Source organism: Dermacentor variabilis, chromosome 2 (genome assembly GCF_050947875.1).
Source record: "Dermacentor variabilis isolate Ectoservices chromosome 2, ASM5094787v1, whole genome shotgun sequence".
NCBI lineage: Eukaryota > Metazoa > Arthropoda > Arachnida > Ixodida > Ixodidae > Dermacentor > Dermacentor variabilis.
The window spans coordinates 61,119,768-61,141,977 of NC_134569.1; the positions used below are offsets into that span (position 1 = coordinate 61,119,768).

Genomic DNA, 22,210 nt, shown 5'->3' on the forward strand with positions numbered 1-22,210 from the left:
GAGATGCGTCTCTGTGGTGGCAATACAATGTGTTGTAACTTTGCCCCATTGTTAACTGCTTACCATCGACATTCATCATGAGATGGGTTCTGCTGTAATTTTTGAATATCCATGGAAGCTCTCAGCAACAGCATCAATTATGAAGCCCCATAAGCCCATGCTGCTGCCTAGCCTTAATGTTTGCTGGCAAGTGATGCTAAGAGTATTCACAGGCATGTATGCTATGCACGCGGCAAGTTTAAGCTTCCGCAGATTGCATAACAGTTGCAAGAGCAACAGCGACAGTGGCTTTAAATAACTCGTACTTCCAGAAGCTGTTCTTGTGCCCAAGCAAAATAGCAGTTTTATGAAACTAGGAGCCAGCACAAGCAGGCAGTGAAGCCTTCATTTCAATTACTAAATTCTTTTACTGCTCATCAAGGTGAGACACTCTGGTTTAGTAAGGCACACCTTGAGAAGCGAAGTGCTATTACTGTGCATCCTTCTGTGCAGCAAGTCAGCAACAGGACCGCATATGAGATAAAACAAAGTCCGAGAATTTGTCGTGCGTGTTAGCCTTTTCAAAAATACTACTGTTTTATTGTAATCATTACAGGCTGGGACTAGACACTGTGCACAAAGCAAAGACGAGTATGTGGTCCCAAGTTTCACTTCAATCAGTTTCTTGTACGTCTTACCTGGTTTACAAGCTGCATGTTTGCAAAGTGCTCGTGCACCATGTAATATGACACTGCGATAAAACATGACAGCTGCAGCGCCTGCAGTCATCTGTAATTAATTCAGTCCATCAGTCACTTCGCTCTGGGGCAGTGTTTGTCCAAGGCAACTTGAATAGCAGCGATACTCTCGAGCAAGGACTCGAGTTCCAGCTTGCCCATCTGAAAGTGCAGTTCTCCCAAAGTCACTTGCGCCGTGGGGCCTTCGAGGTCCACCCTCCACGAGCACGAGTCTAGGCCCGGATTCCAGCGACTCTGAGCCACAACACTGGCCCGCACGCGCGCACGGTGGTTTCTCCAGAACCGAGAAGTGCACTCCGCTTGCTCCTGAGTCAGGCCGCCTTCCTGTCGCTTGGTCTGCGATGTGAGGAACGCCTCCAGCTGTGTCCAGTCCATGTTAGACGCAGCAAGCGTCTGAAATGGTCGTTAAAGCATGCTTTGAAAACCTCACGGTTGAAGAATCAACCATTTCACGACAAAGAATTCGGACTGTTTTTGATTCGCCAGCCTTAAAGTGTTCCGCCAGTGACGCTGCCGAGGGATTACGAAAGTACATGTTGGATTACATTATTGCATAACACTCTCGCATTTACAACTGATATCGCAGCGCAATTCTACGCAACAACCATTCAGGTAACGGCATAAAAAAGTACCCTCAGTACTGTCGTTGCCTTGGAGACCAATTTGGAAAAATGTTCATCCGAAAGTGAAGGATACAGTTCATTTTTCAACAATTCGTCCGTTGCATCAGGGTCACTGTAATACAACCGCTGGGCTAAGCCGCTTAGAAGGCCGAAAAATGCTTCTTTACTCATAATTAGATAGCGAGTTGAAATTCCGCCCTCGACACTGGCCACACTAACAACGCTGCTGCTTGCTGTTGCCCGATAAGATTGGCCCGATCTACCCAATCTTAGGATTGACTGCTGACTACTATCGGCTACAACGCTGCTACTGTCGGCGACTTCAAATTTTGGTTTCGCTATTTATCGTCCACTAAAAAGCAGCTGTCTTTAAAGCTGGCTTCCCCACAATAAAATCTCTTGTAGGGAGGAGCCCACTTCTGCAGCAAATAGTTAATAAACACTTTTAAGCCTGTAAATTGCCAAAGTGATACAAATCAAATTGGTAGTTTTCAAAGGAAACAAAGTTATCGCGCCCTCAGTTACACCGTAGAAGCTGTTGGCATATTTATGGTGTACTGAAATGGGGCAGTGTATCGTCCGTATAGCAAAATAATGGGAGAACAGGAGACGCTTCTGCAATGACGCCACCAAGCGACGCTGCGGTCGACCGGCGTGCCTAGCGCGCGAAATTGAAACACGTTGTGCAAAACTTCATGCATATATAAACTAAAACGCTCTCAAAACACAATTGAAGTTACTATAATTTGCAAAAAATAAATAATACAAACTGTTAGGATAAATCAATAATGCTGTCTGAGCTTGCACACTTCCAACCACAGATCATGCAGTGCTCCTGATCGTCTGCTCAGCGTTTCGGTTGCAGAAGGCAAACAAATTAACGCTCGTCTGCTCCTTCCGTTCGGAAAGTACGCATATGATTTTACTATTTCGAAACACACGAGAATGAGAAGCTCGGGAGGACCACCTGCAGTGTGTCTGGTGGGTTGCACGTAAGGTCCCTCTAGTTGCACGGCATTCCTTTCATGTTGCATCAGCCAGAAAAGCGGTCGCTTCACTTAAAAAGAAAAAAAAAAGAAAAAGAATGAAAAGAAGAAAAAGAAAAACTTGCTGCTCTGCGACGAATGCAGCCACCATCGTTTAGATATTTCGCTCCGCAAAAGGGCCCCGAAGGGCAAGAATACAGCCACTTCCTTCCCTGAATAAAGCCAATGTTCTCAAGGTTCTCAATGTTCAATGTGCCCGACCGGAAGCAGCCTGGAGTTGTTCTGATCGTTATGCAGGAACCTCAATGCACACACACACACGCACACAAACATTTACAAACCCAGAGCTTGCCGTGCACATAATGTGCGAACGTGGCAGGAAAAACCACAGCACGCAATCGACGAGCTCTGCACTTACATGCATGATCTCCGCGAGAACCATAACTGCTGATCCCGGAGGCCCTGTGTTACACGTTGTTTTAACGCGATAGCGTTAAGGAGCTCGTGTCGCGGAAAAGCCGGTGTCGTCGGCGTCGGCGTCCGCGGCGTTGGCCGTGAGCGATAAATCACGGCAGGCACTTCATAAATAAAAAGCAACTTCCAAGATGGGCTGGGTGGGAATCGAACCAGGGTCTCCGGAGTGTGAGACGGACACGTTACCACTGAGCCACGAGTTCGATGCTTCAAAGCGGTGAAAAAGCGCCTCTAGTGAACGCGGTGTTACCTTAGAAACGAGCTGTTTCTAAGGCTCAGGCGTGCGTCGTTTGCTGAGGCGCACATTTCGTTGTCGCGCCGAACGCTGCGTTGCTCGACGCTCACCGCGTCCGATGCGGGGCGCGTAGTCGCTGCGCCGTAGCCCAATACCCCTTGGCGGGTCGACGGGAACGCTGTCGCGTTCCACTCTTGAAGGCGAAGCTTAAGCGTCCTCCAATTTTTTCCTCTTACCATCAATGACCCCAGGCTACAGCAACAGATAGCGCTGCGATAGACTGGCGTGCTCCAGCACCCCCGGTTGTCATCGCAAAAAGAGGCACGTTTTCTCCGCCGGAGAAAGCACTGCCCTATTCCAGTGAACATGCCAGTACACCACATCAATCATAGCAGTGCCTCCTCTAGAGGAGGCACAGTGAGAAACACTTATGTACCATAGTGTACTTATTGCAACTACGGAACTAGGGCTGTTCCGTTTCGGTATTCGTAGCTTCAGGAATGCGTCACTTCCGCCTAATGAAAGTGGCGCCGAATGAAATGTGACGAACGTGATAAACTTCGCGAACCGGCAAATGTGAAATCCTGTGCGAACCAATTACGCGAAACGCTTGACAGCGTGTTTGCCAGTGCCTTCCAAAGCATATGCAGAAGTTTTTCTTGGTATGGTTCTGTATAGAGCGAAAAATTCCTCAGCTAACCTATCCTTGTGAGACTCTGGCAGAAGGTCGACTGCACAAATGGAATTTAAACATCCAGACTCCCTGACAGCACTTTCAGCAATAAGAGAAATACAAGAAGGCTCCAGCCAAGTGACTGAACCCCAAGATGAACAAACGTCTCGCTACAGAGAGATCTTGGACAATATTCTTACTTCTTTGTTGAACGACACCGAGAAAGGTGATGTGAAACTTGCCGATGCGTTGCTTAATTCAGCGGCTCTAGACATGCTTATTCAAGGCGCTGTTTCACTTTTGTGCGTACTGCCAGATGGACTAATGGACGTCTGCAACCGATTTACGTTTTCGCTAATTGACCGATTGCTTTCTGACGTTCCGCGGCGATTCGGTGGTTTCTGCTGCTGAATACAGTCGTGAGTTTGATTGCCGGCCGCAGTGTCCGCATTCCGAGGTGGCCGGAATGCAAAGAATCGATGTACCAAGCTTTAGGCGCACTTTAAAAGAACCGCCGTGTTCAAGATTAATTCGGCGCCTTTCTCTGTACTAGTCATCTCGTGTAGCCCCAGTGTCACTTTGTCACCTTACGACCATTACATTAATAAACCAATCAAAATGTGCCTGAGCTGTGTCTTTCCTGCAGCGTTCGCAGATGCTGAGCAGACGCGTCCGGTGTTGGAGCGCTTGCTCGAATGCGTCCAACACTGCGCCCAAGCGTTACCAGTATTGTTCCTGCCACAGGAAAGCAGTGAAGCAGGTTCCACTGAACAGAGTGCCTTGCGTAAGTAGTTATTGTTTCAATGAGTCTTGTCATACTTCAAGACGTGTTAGAGCTTGTTATACATTTATGGCCGCACATTAAATTTAATTATGTCATTTGTTCGCATTTTGTAAAAAGAATGCATACACTTGTGTGAGTACGTAAGCGCCCAGTACCGCTCACATCAGCAGTACTAATGCTTATATACACGCAAAGCCAAGCATGCTTTCCGTTCTAAATTGCATTCATGTCCACCTGTGCTTGCTAGTACTCGTCTGTGCTCTTGCCCATGCACACTTGCACTTGCCAACTACTCGCGCACACTTGCTGCCATTTACACTCATTAGCACTCGCTACATATTGTGCTACATTGTAGGTGTTGTATTTCATGTACATGTACCCACAATTTTATGTTAATCTGATTTGAACACTTCGTGAAGCAGTGGTTTTATTTATTTCTAAGGGACTGTCTAACGCTGTATGGCTGACGTGTTCTTCCAAGTGAAGAGCAGTATATTTGAGCTGACACTATAGCTATAAACTATAATAGTCAATAGTTACTGTGTTACAATGATGAATGGAACTAGCTGCTAGCAGTGCATTATGCAGGCATAGTTACTGCCAAACTTAATATCAGCAGCAGCAGCCTATTTTATGTCCAACGCAGAATGAAGGCCTCTCCCTGTGATTTCCAACTACCCCTGCCCTGCACCAACCGATTTCAACTTGCGCCTGAAAATTTTCTAATTTCATTACACCACCTAGTTTTCTGCTGTCCTCGACTGCACTTCCCTTCTATTGGCACCCATTCTGTAATCCTAATGGTCCACTGGTTATCTAACCTATGCATTAAATGGCCTGCCCAGCTCCATTTCTTTCTCTTAATGTCAATTAGAATGAAGTTCAGTGTTTGACGGAAGCCCGTCTGGTCGGGATGAAACATGGTTAAAAGGTAAACAAAAAACCCGGGGCACTTCGCCGACCAAATAAAGATTAAAAAAAAAAAGAAGACGTTTCGGCTCCCAACAAGGCTCCCGTGTGGGAGCCGAATCGTCTTCTTTTCTTTTAAATCTTTATTTGGTCGGCGAAGTACCCCATCCCCATTTGCTCACTGATCAATAACTGGCCGGTTAATGCAAACATTTTTAATGCAAATGCATTTTTCGATTGTGGCTCTCACCAGATTTATTTCAAATCCTTTATTAGAACTTGTATAATTACAGCTGGCACAGATTAGAATTACTGAGAAAGATTAAATGTGCAATGGTCTTCCAAGGGGGCTCTTGCTAGGCCACTCACCAATTCCTCTGCCATTGCAGTGGTGCAGCTAAGCGATGTTGTACTAATTGCAGTAATAGATGATGAAATATTTTAGAAAGTGAATGGCAGCCAACATAAATATATATGCTACCTTTCACAATATTGTGCCGAGCGCATAAAGCAAAACGTAACACCTGCTTTTATTACCTGTGTGCTCACCTACTTTATCCCGTTACTTAGGCTTCAGCGAAAGTCTTATTGGGAGGCTGCTCATGCTGATGAGCATACCTGGTCTTGGTGTGCTCTCTGGACATTGCTGCCGAGTCATTGAATCGCTCCTGACCTTGTACAAGCGTCACAACATGAGGCTTTTGCTCCAGTTCCTGGACAATCTGCTCGAAGTCTTTGTTGGTGAGTCCGCTGAAATTCACTATTCCACACCATGTTTGGTGACCAGAACAACTTTCTTTTATGCTGTGGTGGCTCACTGGCTACATTGTCCTGGCAAGAGGTGAAAAATTGTATGGTACTTTATCCTGAGTGTTTTTTTTAACTATACAAAATTTTCCAAGTTCATCTGTTGCAGCTGAGCTGTCACAAGTGACCACTGTCGCTCAGCTGGATTAATCATAGGCGAACACTACTTGCATGAGAAATTAAAATTCATAGTCGATCACTTGGAACAAATTTTCAGGATGATGCCAGTTTCGAGATATTCATTCCCAAAGTGTACGACAAAGCACATGGGCATTCCAGTTACTTTTGTGTTTCAATGCATAAAATGACAGTTTGTTAAAAAAGTAAGTGGAACAACAGCGCATTTTTGCCGCTAGTTTGATGCCGCATATCTAAGAACCCATGACATCCTCAGCATTCATTCCAGTATGAATGTGCCTTGCAAACTCACTGGCTACAATTCGTAACTTGCAATATTGTAACGTAGATTGAAGACGGAGTGCACTACATGAACAACTTCCGCGCGAGAACGACAACGGAGCGAACCGGGGTCAAAACTGCAAGGGACGACTTCGTAGGTCACGTCACTGAGGCAGCGTGTAACCTTGTAGGGACCAAAATACCGATGGAGCAACTTTTCTGAGAGTCCACGGTGACGGATGGGCGCCCAGACCCACACGAAGGCGCCGGTATTGTAAAGGACGTCGCGTCGACCTTGGTTGTAGCGAAGGGTGTCGGTATGCTGTTGGCTCTGGATACGATGCCAAGCAAGCTGGCATGCTTCTTCGGCTCTTTGTACGAATTCTTGCGTGTGTTCGCTGGGCGGGCTATTATGTAGCATGGCGTCAAGTGTTGACGTGACATGGCGCCCATATACAAGTTCAAACGGCGTAAATTGTGTAGTCTCCTGTAGAGCAGTGTTATACACGAAGGTTACATAGGGTAAAATCTCATCCCACGTCTTGTGCTCTACGTTGATATACGTGGAGAGCATATCAGCCAGCGTTCTATTCAGACATTCAGTTAATCCATTGGTTTGAGGGTGATACGCAGTGCTCTTGTGGTGAGAGCAATGCATCAGCTGGAGAACGTCCTCCATAAGTTCGGCTGTAAATGCTGCACCGCGGTCGGTGTTGAGAACAGACGGTGCACCATGTCGTAGGACGATGTGGCGTACAAAGAACTTGGCCACTTCATACGAGTTAGCTTGCGGAATAGCTTCGGTTTCGGCGTACCGGGTTAAGTAGTTGGTAGCGATGACTATCCATTTGTTGTGCGAAGAGGTCACTGGGAATGGCCCAAGTAGATTCATTCCTATTTGTTGGAACGGTGCTTGAGGAGGGTCCGCAGGGTGGAGAAAGCCAGCTGGTTTAACTGGTGGTTTCTTGCGGTGCTGACAATCACGGCATGTCTTGATGTACCGTTGCACAGAAGAAAAAAGCCGGGGCCGGTAATACTTCTGGCGTATCCTTGCTAATGTCTTAGCGAATCCCAGGTGTCCCGCACATGGCTCATCATGGCAGGCTTGCAAAATGTCTTGGGGCAGTACCAATGGCACGACAAGGAGGTACATATTTGGACCGCTTCCGCAGTTTTTCCTGTAAAGGACGTTGTTGTGCAAAGAGTCTGATGATAAGCCGCGCACGAGCGACCGAGGTAAGACACCTTCAGCTCCTTGAAGGTGCTTGATCAGCGGCAGCAGCTCAGGGTCAGCGGCGCACTGGTGGTCAGCAATCTTTATGGTGTCGATAACGCCGACAAATGGCAAGTCATGGTCAGGGTCCGAGGACGTCGTAGGGAGTGGTGCGCGTGACAAACAGTCGGTGTCGCTGTGCTTCATTCCAGAACTGTGCTTCATTCCAGAAGAATCCCTCGACGAAGCGCCTATAATATGCGCACAAACCAAGGAAGCGTTGGACAGCCTTCTTGTCTGTGGGTGGCGAAAACTCGGCTACGGCAGCTAATTTTTCGGGGTCTGGTCAGACGCCTTTAGGACCAACGACATGGCCAAGAAATTTGAGCTCTTGGAACCCGAAGTAGCATTTTTCAGGCTTGATGGTGAGGCTGGCAGTACGGATTGCCGCGAGGACACTCTCGAGTCGTGTGAGATGTTCGTCAAGCGTGCTCGAGAACACGACGACATCGCCCGAGTAGACGAGGCAGGTTTGCCATTATAGTTCAGCAAGCACGGTATCCATCATCCGCTGAAAGGTGGCAGGTGCGGAAGAGAGACCAAAGGGAAGAACTTTGAACTCATAAAGCCCGTCAGGTGTCAGAAACGCTGTTTTTTCACGATCCTATTCATTGACTTCGATTTGCCAATACCCTGATTTAAGATCCAACGAAGAAAAAGAATTGGCATGTTGTAGACGATCCAATGCATCGTCGATGCGTGGCAATGGATAAACATCACGCTTGGTGACACGGTACAACTTTCTATTATCTACACAGAAGCGCAGTGTGTTGTCTTTCTTTCTGACTAACACTACAGGGGAGGCCCACGGGCTTGTGGACGGCTGTCACGTCACCTTGGAGCATCTCTTTCACCTGATGCTTGATCGCTTCCCTTTCCACTGGAGACACTCTGTAAGGATGCTGACGAACAGGACGTGCGGACTCGTCCATTATAATGCGGTGCTTTGTGATGGACGTGCGCCGTACTTTGGACGATGTTGAAAAACAGTCCGCAAATTCATTCACGAGTCTCAGTAGACGATCTTTCTGATGGTCTGGCAGAGCAGCGTTAACATGAATACATTCTTTTAGGCTGGGTAACTCAGATTGCTGAGACGATGCGATTTCCAATGTGGCAATGTCAGTAACATCAATGATATTGCGAAGAAATGCGATTGTTGTTCCTCGCGGTACATGCCAATATTCATTGCTAAAGTTTGTTAGCAAGACGACTGAACATTTGTTGCACACCTGAAGAAGCCCTCTGGCTATGCAAATGTGGCGCTCAAGAAGCAGAGGGATGTTTGCCTCTGCATTTCCTTCGGCACCGTCCTCCATGTTGCATCAGACAAGGGTAAGCACGCTGCTCTTGCGTGGTAACATGACGTGATTGTCAGCTACGCGAAGTGCGATGTCGCGGTCATTGCCATTGCTGTTCGTTGTGGCTTATGTAGTAGTGAAGCTGACGCTAGACTCTTGCAAGTCGATGATGGCACCGTTCGCCTGAAGGAAATCCATGCCGAGTATAAGGCCCTTCGAACATTCAGGAAGAATGACGAAGTCGCCGATGTACGTGAAGCCCCGAATGTTGACTCGTGCCGTGCACTGGCCCATTGGAGTTATGGAGTGCCCTCCTGCAGTACGAATCTGAGTCCCGGTCCATTGCGTCGAAACTTTGTTCAAGATACGCGCGAGATTCTGGCTCATAACAGACTGTCCGCACCTGTGCCGATTAACGCCGTGACTTCGTGGTCATCTATGGTAACTGGTACGTCGCAAGATACTGACACCGAACTACACTGCTTTTTTTGTGTCTCAATTACGTCATCTTGCGGTCTTCTTAGTGGAGCATCTTCAGCGTTCGCAACGTCAGCGACCTCACCTCCGCAGGTCACTGGACTCAGTTTTCCCGAGAGGCAGGGCTGGGTGAGCGATGCCTTATTGCACTCGGCGTGAAGATGGGGCTGGCAGACCTGTTTCGGGCGGGTGATGGTGACCAGGGGACACGGAATCGTGGGGCAAACAAGGTCCTGGCGTCCGCGAGGTAGGCTTCAATCTCCAGGGGGCATTCACCATAGCGCGGGCATGGCGCATTCAGTGAAAATCCACGGAGCCCAGCTCGGCGGTAAGGACACACTCTGTAGAGGTGATTGGCTTCACTGCAATGAAAACACAAGGGCCTCCGGTCTGCAGTGCGCCATACGTCACTCTTGCTGGGTGGTCATGTTTCAGACATGACTGGCATGCGGCGAGTCCTGAAGTCGCCAGTTGCTTGTTCAACGGCGCGCACACCTTGAAAGTCTGGGATGTCGTGCACATCGTAAAAATTCGGGGACAGCGAACTTCTCGCAGCTTCCGCATACGACATGCGAGGCTGTGGCTGCCGTACCTCATGCTGTGGTGTCTTGCTTCGCTCCGGGACTTGTACTGCCTGCCTGATTTCCTCCTGGACGACCTCAGCCAGAGCAAGTCGCGGTACCGATACCAGGGCCACCTGAAGCTTTTGAAGCTCTTCTCAGACAACAAGCCTAACGAGCTCCCGCAAGGCGTCGCTATTGTGCAAGGGTATAGCGAGAGAGTCGACACGTCGTGGTTGTACTGCCTTGTTCGCTGCTGCAGTGCATTTTCCATTTATGTGGCTTCCACGAGAAACTCTGCAACGGTCTTTGGTGGGTTGCGTATTAGTCCACCGAATAACTCTTGCTTGACGCCGTGCATCAAGTTCCTGAGCTTCTTTTCTTCTGGCATGAATGGATCCGTGCGTCAGATCCATCCACAAACATTGTGACGCTTTCCTTCGACTGCTGCACTCTCACCTGAATTGCAGATTCAGCTCGCTCCTTGCGATCGAGGCTGGCGTACATGCTGATTAGCTGCCGTCGGAATTCGTCCCATGTCGACAGGGCCACCTCACGGTTCTCAAAAATGTCTGCGCATAGTCCTCGAGGGCAAAGTAGGCGTTGCGTAGCTTGCGCTCTGGAGTTCAGCCGTTGAATTCTGCGACATGCTCAAAGCGATCGAGCCAGTCCTCAACATCTTCGAAGGTGTCCCCAGGGAAGGATGTGGGGATTCGCGGCTGGTTAAGGACAACCTCAGTCGGTGCGGTTAAGGAAGAAGACGGAACTGAGGCACTCATCCTTATGACTCGACTAGGTAGAGGCTCGTGCTCACGTGGCAGTCTTTTAAGTCGACGGCTTGTCCGTACGTGAACTGGAGTCAGCTAGACCGGACTTCGTACTGGGCTTGTAGGCGGTGTTTGATCTGGGATTGGTAGCATGTACCCAGCACCTCCACCAGAAAAATGTAACGTAGATTGAAGACAGAGTCTTACAAAATAGACGCTTCTGTTTAATGGCGGGCCAGGAGAAGAACGTTCAGCTCACGTGCTTCATCGTCTTTCATGGCGCCGACCTTTGCGCGCGCCGTCCCGCGGTGCGGGAGCCCCACATCATTGTGACAATATGTACCTCAAAGTGATAAATTAAAAAGTTAATTAGTGAATTTCAATGTGATCAGTACTTTAAGGGTACTACACAAGCTTTCCGGGGGCCGACTATCTATGTATATATGTCTCTAATCATTTTCCCGCAAACTTGGATCACTGGGCAGTCCATGGTATAATGAGTAGCACATCGGGCAGGTGTGCTGAGTGAACAGGGTTGAAAACCACTTGTTGGAGCAACTTGGGTCACTAGGTGTATAGCACTGGGAATGAGCTGCTGCTGAATGATGCTCCTTGATGTCAACTTGGCAACTGGCAAAAATATGCAACTAGGTATGTGCCGAACTTGAATGAACCTCTGTGACATCAATTTGGGCCACTGAGTATGTGCGCCTGTGCCACTTTTCTACGAACTTCTTTATTGTCAGCTTGGGTCACTGGATATGTGCTACTGGGTATGTGCCGATCTTCAATGAAGCACTTTGACGCCAACTTCGGTCACGGGGTACGTGCTGCTGGGTGTGTGCCGTTCTTCACTGACAAAAGATGGGGGGGGTCCTGAACCACTTTTTATTGAAGTGTAGAAAGGCATTTGAAGCGAAAATAGGCTATTTCAAAAATACTTCGCCTCAAAAAGTACTTCAGTGTGTTCAGCAGAAGTGGAGTTATTGCCAATTAGACACAGCCACCGCTGTGCTCCCATTCCTTCTTCAATGCAAAGAAGGAATGCACGCCCCACTGCGAAAGCTACAGCACAGTGGGGTGTGCCCACCAGGCTCTGCCTTCTGATTGTCACGGTGGCACGCAGTTCAAGTTTCATTTTGCATTTTAACGTAGACACCATGACTTCCAATTTTGGTGCTTATGACACGCTAAACATAAGCCAAACGTGGTTGTGCTCAGCGAGCCGCAGTGTGCTTAGCCAGTGGACTTATGGTGGCACCCCATGGCGACTGCAGTATCTACACTACATAGCCGACTGCAGCTACCGATAGCAGTCGCATATGGGAGTCCACTTTATTATGAAATAAATCATAAGCCTGCCTTCTTAAAGGCACATTCACACCGAAGGCAGAGTATCCATAGCACGCAAACGGAAAGCAGGTAAACCTCATCGCCAGGCGGGTAAAAGCGGGCAGAAAACGAAGCGACGAGCCCGATCGCTTCCAGACCGATTTTTTTTCCATCCACCAGAGTTCTCCGCTTTGCCGCAGCCAATCAGAACGCCAGAGGACGATGGTGCGGTGACGATGCTGGCGCACCCACGGATGAGTACGGACGACCGGTGCCACGAGATGGCAACACATGTGCCATGAAAAATGCCTCCTCAGTGGTGCGGGCAGCCAGGCAAGCCGTCCGGTCTGAACAGGCCCGCGCGCTCACGGCCTTGCAGTTTTGAAAATCCACTTGGCCACTTAGATGCTTCGCTTTCGGTGTGAATGTGCTTTAAGAGAGTGAGGAGGCAGGCTTCTGTTGAAAAGAGAGCATTTGTGAGAAAGGCGACTTCGCGGTCCGCTTGTGAGCTCCACACGCAGCATACAACAGCAAAGCTTGGCTGAGATTTTCACAACAGCGTATGCTACCCGCGGACTATGTTATTTCACCAAGCCCAAGGGGTGGTTCAGGGCCCCTTTAAATATCAGTGGTGTTAGTTGGAACCAAACCTGCATCATACATATTCATGCAATCGTCTGTAAATATATATATATTCGCACATGTGCCGCACACGGATTTTGGGGCGGTGCCACCAGATAGCACAGCATTTCAAGAGAAGTACAAGAGAGGAGCCAGGTGATATACCTATGCCATACAAGATGTGCTTTAAGATGGTACTCTGGCATGCCACTGCATTGCTTCAGTGCTAATTGCATTAATGTTGATATACATCATGAAATGGGTTCTGCTGGAATTAATTATTTGATTATGCAATTCAATTTCTCATGCAAATAATATCCGCTGTTTCGAGTAATCCTGCTCAAAGACTACAATCATAAAATCTGTTGCAGGCAATTCTTTAAAATTCTGTAGCCTAAATAAACGTCCCGTGTTAGGTATATGCTAAAAAGATCTGAAGTTGTCAAAATAAATTTGAAGCCCTCTGTTATGGCATACACCTTAAACCCACTATGCAGCTTTGGGATGGATGTAAAATTCCATCGGTTAATTAATAATGCAACCTGCAGCACTTAATGGTGTATATTCGTGTGCAACCCAGAAAGCCTTTTAAATCTGTTGGTTGATGAAGTTTCCTGCTTTGAGTTTTAAGTCCAATCTTATGGGGCTAATGCGCATAGTATTGCTTACTTGATTGATTTAGCAAAACTTCTCTTGGCTTTTGCTTTATAGACAATCATACAATAAACCACCGTAGTGGCTAAGGCGTTTTGCTACTAAGCCAGAGGGCGTGGGTTTGAATCCCGGTTGTAATGGTCTCATTTCGATGGGGCTGAAATGCAAAAACCCCTGTGTACCGTGCATTGGGTGCACGGTAAAGAACCCCAGGTGGTCAGAATTATTCCAAGTCCCTCACTATGAGTAGAACTTGTTGCTGGGCAAGTTGGTTGGGATCTAATGAATACATTGTTGCGCCCAAACAAAGGAGAATAAAGACTTGGGAGGGAGCGCTCAATCTGTCGTTTCGTACTCTCCCTCCCAAGTCTTTATTTTCCCTTTTTTTTTTGGCGCGACAATGTATTCACTAGATCCCTCACTATGGCGTGCCTCATAATCAAATCACGGTTTTTGCATGTAAAACCCCAGACCTTAATTTTTTTAATTGTGCGATAAAGGCACTTTAGGTGTACACAATTTGCTTGCACTCCTTAATGATTACCACTCTTGTGTTGCCACTTGTATGTTATACATGGCCAACAGAACAATGGAAGTTAAGTGCACCTGCCTGCAGTAATTCTTGCTAGATGGTAATGTTTATCTGCATTTTCTTGTTTGCCTGTTTTTTTTCCCCTCATTCTTTTTTTCCTTGCTCCTTTATTTTTTTCTTCTTTAATACAGATGTCTACCAATTCTGTGTACTGAATGGTGGCACTGAAATGGCCACATGCCACTTTGGTGTCACCCTTTCGTTCGCGGGCCATCAGAATGTGAAGAGGTCAAGAGCCGAACAGGGCAGCATCCACATCTCCCTGCCTGATGGTGGCTGCGCTTTGCTGCTTTCACTGATGTGAGTGCTGCTGCCTCATGTGACTGTAAGCATGACAGTGCTTGGCGTTGCTCATCCAGATGCAATAAAATATTGATAGGATCATCATCATTCGAAAGAAAAGTCACAGTTTCACTCAAAGGGCAAAACTTTGACAACACTACCAAAGTAATAGAATATTACACAAGGTAAAGCTCATAGCTTTATGGACAGTATAAAGTGGAATACATATTCACATATTAGCTAAACACGCATTGTGTCGTGTGTCCAATGACACTTGAGCAGCGTTCACTCGATGACTGTGAGCGCTCACAATCCCATTCCTGGCATGATGAGGAGTGCTGGTTGCAGGAGGCGTGCATGCTTTATCCCAAAGTGGATGGTCCGCTCGGAAATCCTTTTACGATATCACTGTGCTGTACCTCAAAAACTCGGCAGACTTATGTGACCTTCAACACTTGATGTGTGGGAAAACAGCACGTGTCAAGGCATGAGCCTTCTTGACTTCCCTCACTGTAATCTTTCCACTAGTAGCAGGTCACGAGAGTTCCAACACTTGGTGCGAGAGCCCCGCATGCACCTGGGACAGCACAGAGATAGCAGCAGTGGAAACGGCAATGATGCGAGAACACCTCTAGTGCCCGTATAATTTCCATCGCTATTATAAAAGAGCCAGAGGCAGGCTGGTGACTCGTTTCTGGAAAAGGCACAATGCTCGCCTGCCTCTAAGAGGAGCAGATAAGAATGGCATAGAGTAGCACTATGGGGGAAATGCAAAGAATAATAAGAGAAGCACAATGAAATGTGAACAGATTGAGTAAAGTGCCTACAAAATCGATTGTGTTTCTTTATTTGTCTGTATGGAACATGTGGCACATCGAGATTGACAGCATGTTATACAGTGATGTTTTGTTCACCAACTCAGTTGCACATCGACATAGAAATGTTAGTAACTTGTAAATTTTCACGTCCTTTTGTCATCACTCTTTGTGCGATGTGTACTTACTGTAACCATACACCTTTCCTTTATGTATTTGCTTGTATTCTTTATGTATTCCTATGCGCTCATTATTTTCTGACTACTATGTGTGCTCAACTTTCAGTGTCTTGCAACTGAGATGGCCATATTGTAAGTAACCTCCCCCTTGAGTCACACTGCTTGTGTTTTATTGCAGCCTGACAGAATGTTGTGCACTTCAGTAATACAGGAAGTACCATGTGTTTTTTTAAAGAAAAGTTATTGTTTTGCACATGTCAGTAATGCTTGTGGAAGAGTTGTTGCAAGTGTGGCTGAAGCTCATAGAACATGCCCTCCTGACATCTTTACAGGAAGCTTCTGGTGTTCTTAGCTGATGACATGGTTGCATTTGGAAGTGGTCGCAGACTCGGACGGGACAGGCTTGTTCGCTCCCTTTGCGGGCTGCTGAGTGCAGACAACACTGAGCTTGTGGAGGTGCGTGTCTGCTTTGTCACCTGTATGGAGTAAAGATAGAAGAGCCTATTTATGTGCAGATGATTAATGCAGAGCATTAGCTAGTGCATATGAACATTATTTCCACACAAAATAGTATAGCGTAAATAATTAAGTAAGAAAGTCTGTTAACTGTCCATGCAATGCTATTGCTATTACACCAAATTATGACCAAAAATGGCCAAATTATTTTTAAGGACTCCAGTTGCCAATGTGTTTTTTTTTCTTTAGAAAGAATAAATCTTCGTCTGCTTGTGCTGTCATGTGGATTGTGTGCTGCCATCTACCAGAAACATGACTAAGCACTGAGATGAAACTAGGCTTGTCCATGGCATTGCTAGAAAATGCGAAGTACTGTTGACAGAGCTGAGCGTGTCCTTGGCCATTTTTACCAGAAACGTATGGACAAATCCAGCTCGTCTAAAGCATGGAAGGCTTTATAAGCACCTGTATGGATAAAATCCAGCACCTACATGAGTGCTTAATAAGTGCGTTTGTTCATGCAAAATTACTCAATTACATGTAAATACAGGGATGAAAATGACACTTGTTGATTGACACAGCTATAGACTTTTCACTATGAGTGATTGTTTTTATGCAGGCATGCACCCTCTTATGGCTTGATGTAGAGTTAAACAGGATGCTTCTGTTGGTTTAAAAATTACTTTGGTTGCAAGTTATACGCTGTGGGAAAACCCCTGCACATAATTTGCATTACTTTTTCTTGTCTGTGCAGGCGAGCCTTGAAGCACTGAATGCTTTTCTAAAGCAGTATTACCCTGTGACAGAGAACACTGAGACAGAAGTCCTCCTGAACGTTACATGGCTTATTCATTGTGTATCAACAGATAGCATAGCCTTAACGTAAGTAAAGATAGAGTTAGTGCATCATTTTTCTTTTTTAATCACTTTTATTTTAATGTGATTTAATATGCTGTTTATGCTATGGTTGTTGTGGCTAAGGTTAAAAGCCAACTGCAATGAAATTTTAAAGCTTGTAAAAGGCCTAGCGTAAGGTAGCGTAGATATAAAGGAGCCTCCGTGCAAATTTTGATGTTTGAAATATGAATGGCAGCATCATGCAAAGCTCACAGAAAGAGCTGTTTTTTGATGCTGAAGCCGAAGAAAATGATGCCATTACCGATCGCCAGAAGCGACGCATGACTTGGAATGACCAGGCAGCAGGTGGCAGCCCGCAGTGCAATGAGAAATCTCGGAGGTGGCATGCTGTGACTAACATTATAGTGACAACCCCCAAGTGCACACGTCAGATGCTTAGGGGACTGTTTGAAGGCTGCTAACAAAAAAACTATACAATTACCAGCCCTATGGCTTTGTCATAGATCCTCAGGGGTACTATATAGTACTCATTTATAACAAATGTAGCCTAAGCAAAATTTTGTTGTAGTTGGCCTTTAAAGTTTTTTTCACAGCTCTTGAAGCTAAAGGGATTTCTTTAGACACCTGTTAACGCACTCTGCATTGACTCTTTTTACTGCGACAACACGTAAAAGCTCAAAACAGCAGTTCAAAGCTCAGAACAGATGTTCAATCTGTCCTCTTGTTCTGTTATGCTGGAACCTGTAGTGTTCTTCTGCGATCCATGTACCATGTAATTTTAGGTTGTGGATGCCATATGCAACATTTTACTTCACGAGCGTTTAAGAACTCAAAGCAGGGTTTGCTCTCTCTCTTTTTTTTTTTCTGTTACACCAAAGCATGTGTCATTGTGCCATCTTCACCATACCGCGTTTGCCAGTGTTTGTCACTATCATTGCCATGCCATCGTCGTTGTTGTGCTGCCACCTCTGTATTGCTGCATACAATTTGGAGAGGATTGCATTTTCGCATTGAGTTGTGGGTAGTTGAAGTAGTGACTGCTGTCAAGGCTGCTGTTGCAGTAAATGAGTTCAGAATTGTGGGAATAGCCGAAGCCAGCTGGTTTTTTTATCACTGCATTAACACCAGAATTCAAAGCCCCAGCCTTTTAGTGCTGCCCTCTAGTTAAGGACTTCTGTTGCTTTTGGCTAGCAACAACGTTTATGCTGAAGCATGGAATCAAAAATACAGGTGCCTGGGTTGTTAATAAGTTTTTGCTTCCCTTGCTTGCACCACTGTGATTTAACAATATAAAAATTGTAGTGTTGCTACCACTGTGTCTATTGTATTGCTACAATGCTCCTTCTGCTCTTTTATACCCCTCCTTTGAGTGATTGGTCCTGAGGACCATTTTATGTCTTTCCCTTCGCCTTCTTTGCTTTTGTGCGATAGATCTCTTGGAATGGACCACTTGGTAGAGTTTTTGAAGACCGTGGCAAACATTCAGTTGTCTCCAGGTGCTACAGAAGAGATCCTTCTGGGATTGTCTAAGGTCTGCAACAATATTTACAGGCCTGTATTTGATACTTGCTGTATGCTTGAAACGCTGTCTTTGTCTGCATGCGTATGTGCATTGAGTTCGAAAAAAGAAAGGACGATCAAAACTGGCTTCTCCACAATAAGCGGTATTGTGGAATGAAGACCGCTCCTGCGATTCATTTCAATTTGTAGGAGATGGCGCCAGTAATGGAAGCATTCATGCCTGTGTGCATAATTGTTTAGGTGTGATGGTGCAAAGTACAGTAAGGGCTGTGATAAATTAAACAAACAAACAAACAAACAAACAAACAAACAAACAAACAAACCAATAAGTAAGTAAGTAAGTAAATAAATAATAAATATGTAAAGAAAAATGAACCAAGAAAGGTGCACCTTCAAGTCCCTGGACACCTATGCACAGTAAGAGGATCAAATGCCCCCTGACAGAGCACGCTGCAAACACACTGTTTGCTGAATGGCAATGATGATTTCATTATCCAGTGAAAATTACTGTATTTACTTGTGTTAGGTCTGCCTCAAGTGTGATTCACACTTCTTATTCTCTAGTTCGGAAATGTTGGTTTAATTCAGTTAAGTGTTTATTTACAAGATTTACAAATTTGTACAATTTTGAAAGCCTCTTTGGAAAGAATACTGTCCTAATACAGAATGTCATGGCCACAGGGGGGCCAGTACCAAGCACCAGAGGCATCACAGAATTCAAATGCACAAAAAAATTGAGCATTCAATGTTCCTTTGACACTACATTCATTGTAAGTACAAGCATGTATATCTGTGCAGCTGTGTTATTGCCTATACAAGCACATCTACACGCACACACATTTGGTGTTGTGCTGCTAAGTCTAAGGGCGCAGCATGAAATCCTGGCAGTGGCGGCTGCGTATTTATAAGGGTGAAATGCAAAAGCCCCACCTACCATGCATTGGGTATACGTTAAAGAACCCCGGCTAGTCAAAATTAATCCGGAGGCACTCGCTACGGCATGCCTCAGAAGCATATCATGGTTTTGGCAATTAAAACCCTAGAATTTATTATGTTTTTTTCACACACACGTCCAGCAGATGAACTCACAAGTGTAAATACATAGTATGCGAATACACACGTACAAACTAGATGTGTACATAATTTAGACATTGAGCTCACAGTAGTAAGTAAATGTAAAGTAAACTAGGCAAGCTTTTAGTGCAGAAATAGTTTTTAAATGTCATGTGAGCGACATCTACATGCGTAGTAAAACACGCAACTTTAGAAATACTGCTTTTTTCATTCAACCTCACTGTTAACAAAAATTGTATGTAATTCTCTGTGTAAGAGCAATGCAGTCTGGTTTGGATTAGTCCTGTTATACAGCTTATTTAGCAATATGAACACATAGTTATGCTAGTGACCATTTAAAATAAATTGTCCGATATTGCATCATCATCTGCACTTGGATGCTTGGGTCAGACGGGTTCTAGTGCCTGTCCGACTCAAGGACATTGGAAAGAGAAATTTACACCTTAGGAGCATCTGCATCACATGCACTAAAGCAGGCTAAATTAGCGATGGTGAAAGTGATGAAGAAAACTGAATTAGTTTTCCTTGTGGGTCGCCAGTGTTTTTCTATGCTGTGTATAAGTCATGGTGCTGTATGTGTTGTCAGCTCGTAACCATAGGCCAAGGCATGAAGTGGAGTAAAGTGAATTTTTTCTTTCAAGGCACTTATAGAAAAAAGAAATATAATCTATGGCTTACACAAGTAAACACAGTATTCTTGTAAAAGTGGAAAACTGTTTACCTATATGTTCCACTACTGTTCCGATTCTGTTATTGCTGTCAGCCAGAAACAAATTTCTGCCTACTTTAAAGGAAATTTTACTTCTTAGCTCAACATTTTTCATGTTTTAGATCAGTTTCGTATTCATTTGTGGGCACAAGGATTGTGACGTGGATGGAGCTGGGTTTACTGGATACGTGGGGCAGGTATTGCGGAAAATGTATATTTGTGAAAATACAATTCTTGTGGACATTCTGCAATATACAGTATTTTCTTTCCTTTTCTTTTTTTTTCACCAGGTCATGCAGAACTTGCAGAAACATCCGAATTTACTGGGTGCCTCAACGCAATTGTTTAACAAATTTTCAGCAGACTCTGGCTGTTTGCCCCTGGACTACGTATTGCAAAAGTTGCAAGAAAATCTGTCTCCTTTGCTGGAGGCTGCAGACACCAACATCGTATGTGTTTGTTGAAAGCTTTTTCTCAATATTGCGCCGTTTGGCACTGCTGATGAACAGGCCTCATTCAAGGGGAAAGAAACAACTTACAGGTCCAACACAATGTGGGCATCCAAATGACACATAGCTTCTTGGCGAGGTGGCGAGGTGACAGCTGTAGTGGATGTTGTGAGCACAGCCTTGTCATCTTTAGATGCTAGCTGTCTGCACCATGAGGAAAAAGGCCGCGTATGATGATTGTCAAGGGAAGGATGTGGATGAGAGGTGAACACACAGGGAAGTACGACACATATTTAAATTCACTTAAGGCTTCATACCCCTTGACATTTGCCAAGAATGGGCACGTGGCAGAAAAACCTGCATATATTATGGTCTCGCATATAGTATGAGACAAGATTTGGGGATAGCAAACAATAAGAAAGAAGTTTCATCCGCGTGTAGTAACATGATTGAGGCAAACTCAGGGAAAACATTTGTTAACATTGAACTTTATGCTTCAATCATTATCTTCTTTGGTTGTGCTGTTGTCCGACAGCTACTTGTCTGAAAACACTTCCCAGATATAGTCATCTTTGTGCCATCGAGTGCATTTGGAATGCCACCCTTCTTAAATGTGTGCAAACAAGGTGCTCTGCGATGCTCACCCATGCGTAGTGTGGCTGGCAATGCCTGCTTCACCAGTTTTGGATGACAATAGCAATGGTGCAGTGATGAAGCCAAACTTTGAGCCAGGTGTCTGGCTGAAATTTCGGTTTGGATCAGCATATAGTATGAGACAGAAATTTGGGACGTTAGTAACTGGAAAAGATTGCTGTGTTACATGCAGGTTTTTATGGTACCCAGTGGCACATACCAAGTTGTGCATACCCTGTGCCCAAGTTGTCTCTTTGGGCATATACCCAGTGGCGCATTACCAGTGAGCCAAGTTGTTTACTGGGCTAGACAGTGGCCAGAAGCAAGCTGTCTATTCGAGCATGTAAGCAGTGATTTAAAGGTCCCCTCACCAGGTCTCACCATTTTGAGCTGACAAGGGCCGTGCATACAATGCGCGCTAACGATTGTGTCTGCTAAGTATTACATCGCTAAGCACCGCAGAAAGAGCTGAAACTTCAAACCGGACGCTGTTTGCCCTTCTCCTTGTGGGCGGTGCGCTCCCAGTCGGAGAGTCAACGTATATCGCACAAGTGCGCCTACGTACATCACACTGTTGTGACGTCGCTCGTAGCGATACGCACAATTAAATTCGGCACCAACCGTACATTTAAAATCGCCACGCCCGAGCAGTGGGAGACTGTGCTTGGTCAGCGCATGTCCAGAGAACCAACTCTTGGCACTCTGGCTGGCTGCCGCCGCAGTCAAGACTCAATGTCTGGCCGCCGCCTAAGGAAGGGAAGCTCTGTTGGGGCTAGTCTCCCAACCCCCGCCCTCCTTGACGCCAGCAATGACATTCATGAAGTTTTTCTCTCTCTCTCGTAGTGGCACATGACTTCGAGAATTATGCAAGGCAATATCTGTTATTTATGTAATCTGTTGCTTCAATAGACAAATTAAAGTTTAGAGAAATAATCATAAAACACACAAACAGGATGTCTGCGTGTTGTTGTTTTACTTCGTACCACTGCAAGAGATATGTACTTCCGTTTTGTCTTCTTGTTCCAACGTC

At 45.7% G+C, this 22,210-nt stretch overlaps 2 protein-coding genes across 3 annotated transcripts in view; one reads left to right on the forward strand and one right to left on the reverse strand.

Annotated features, from left to right (window-relative positions):
• Positions 1-545: 545 nt before the first annotated feature.
• Positions 546-1,638, reverse strand: LOC142571966 (COMM domain-containing protein 1-like). Its single transcript, XM_075680726.1, has 2 exons — positions 1,370-1,638; positions 546-1,130 (listed from the first exon to the last, which is right to left on the reverse strand). The coding sequence occupies exons 1-2, from the start codon at positions 1,529-1,531 to the stop codon at positions 792-794; spliced, it is 501 nt and encodes a 166-aa protein (XP_075536841.1). The 5' UTR covers positions 1,532-1,638; the 3' UTR covers positions 546-791.
• Positions 1,639-3,288: 1,650 nt separating this feature from the next.
• The window catches only part of mei-41 (ATR serine/threonine kinase meiotic 41), a 131,246-nt gene continuing 112,324 nt past the window's right edge, over positions 3,289-22,210 (forward strand). Inside the window, exons 1-8 of one of the 2 annotated variants that reach the window (XR_012825986.1) lie at positions 3,289-3,954; positions 4,375-4,512; positions 5,992-6,162; positions 14,336-14,504; positions 15,813-15,936; positions 16,691-16,818; positions 18,226-18,325; positions 20,389-20,547. Coding sequence is in view for 1 of the 2 variants with exons in the window: in XM_075680723.1 (XP_075536838.1) it covers positions 3,795-3,954; positions 4,375-4,512; positions 5,992-6,162; positions 14,336-14,504; positions 15,813-15,936; positions 16,691-16,818; positions 18,226-18,325; positions 20,389-20,547 (1,149 nt within the window). In the remaining variant the exon portion in view is untranslated. The remainder of the gene's footprint in view (positions 3,955-4,374; positions 4,513-5,991; positions 6,163-14,335; positions 14,505-15,812; positions 15,937-16,690; positions 16,819-18,225; positions 18,326-20,388; positions 20,548-22,210) is intronic. The other variant, XM_075680723.1, reaches the window with a different exon arrangement.

What these genes read in the sequence shown, in the direction of transcription:
- LOC142571966 (XM_075680726.1), bottom strand. Translation starts at nt 1,531, where the DNA reads ATGAGTAAAGAAGCATTTTTCGGCCTTCTAAGCGGCTTAGCCCAGCGG. An exon ending in AGGCAACGACAGTACTGAGG is followed by an intron (nt 1,131 to 1,369) that starts GTACTTTTTTAT and finishes CGACCATTTCAG; the next exon opens with ACGCTTGCTGCGTCTAACAT.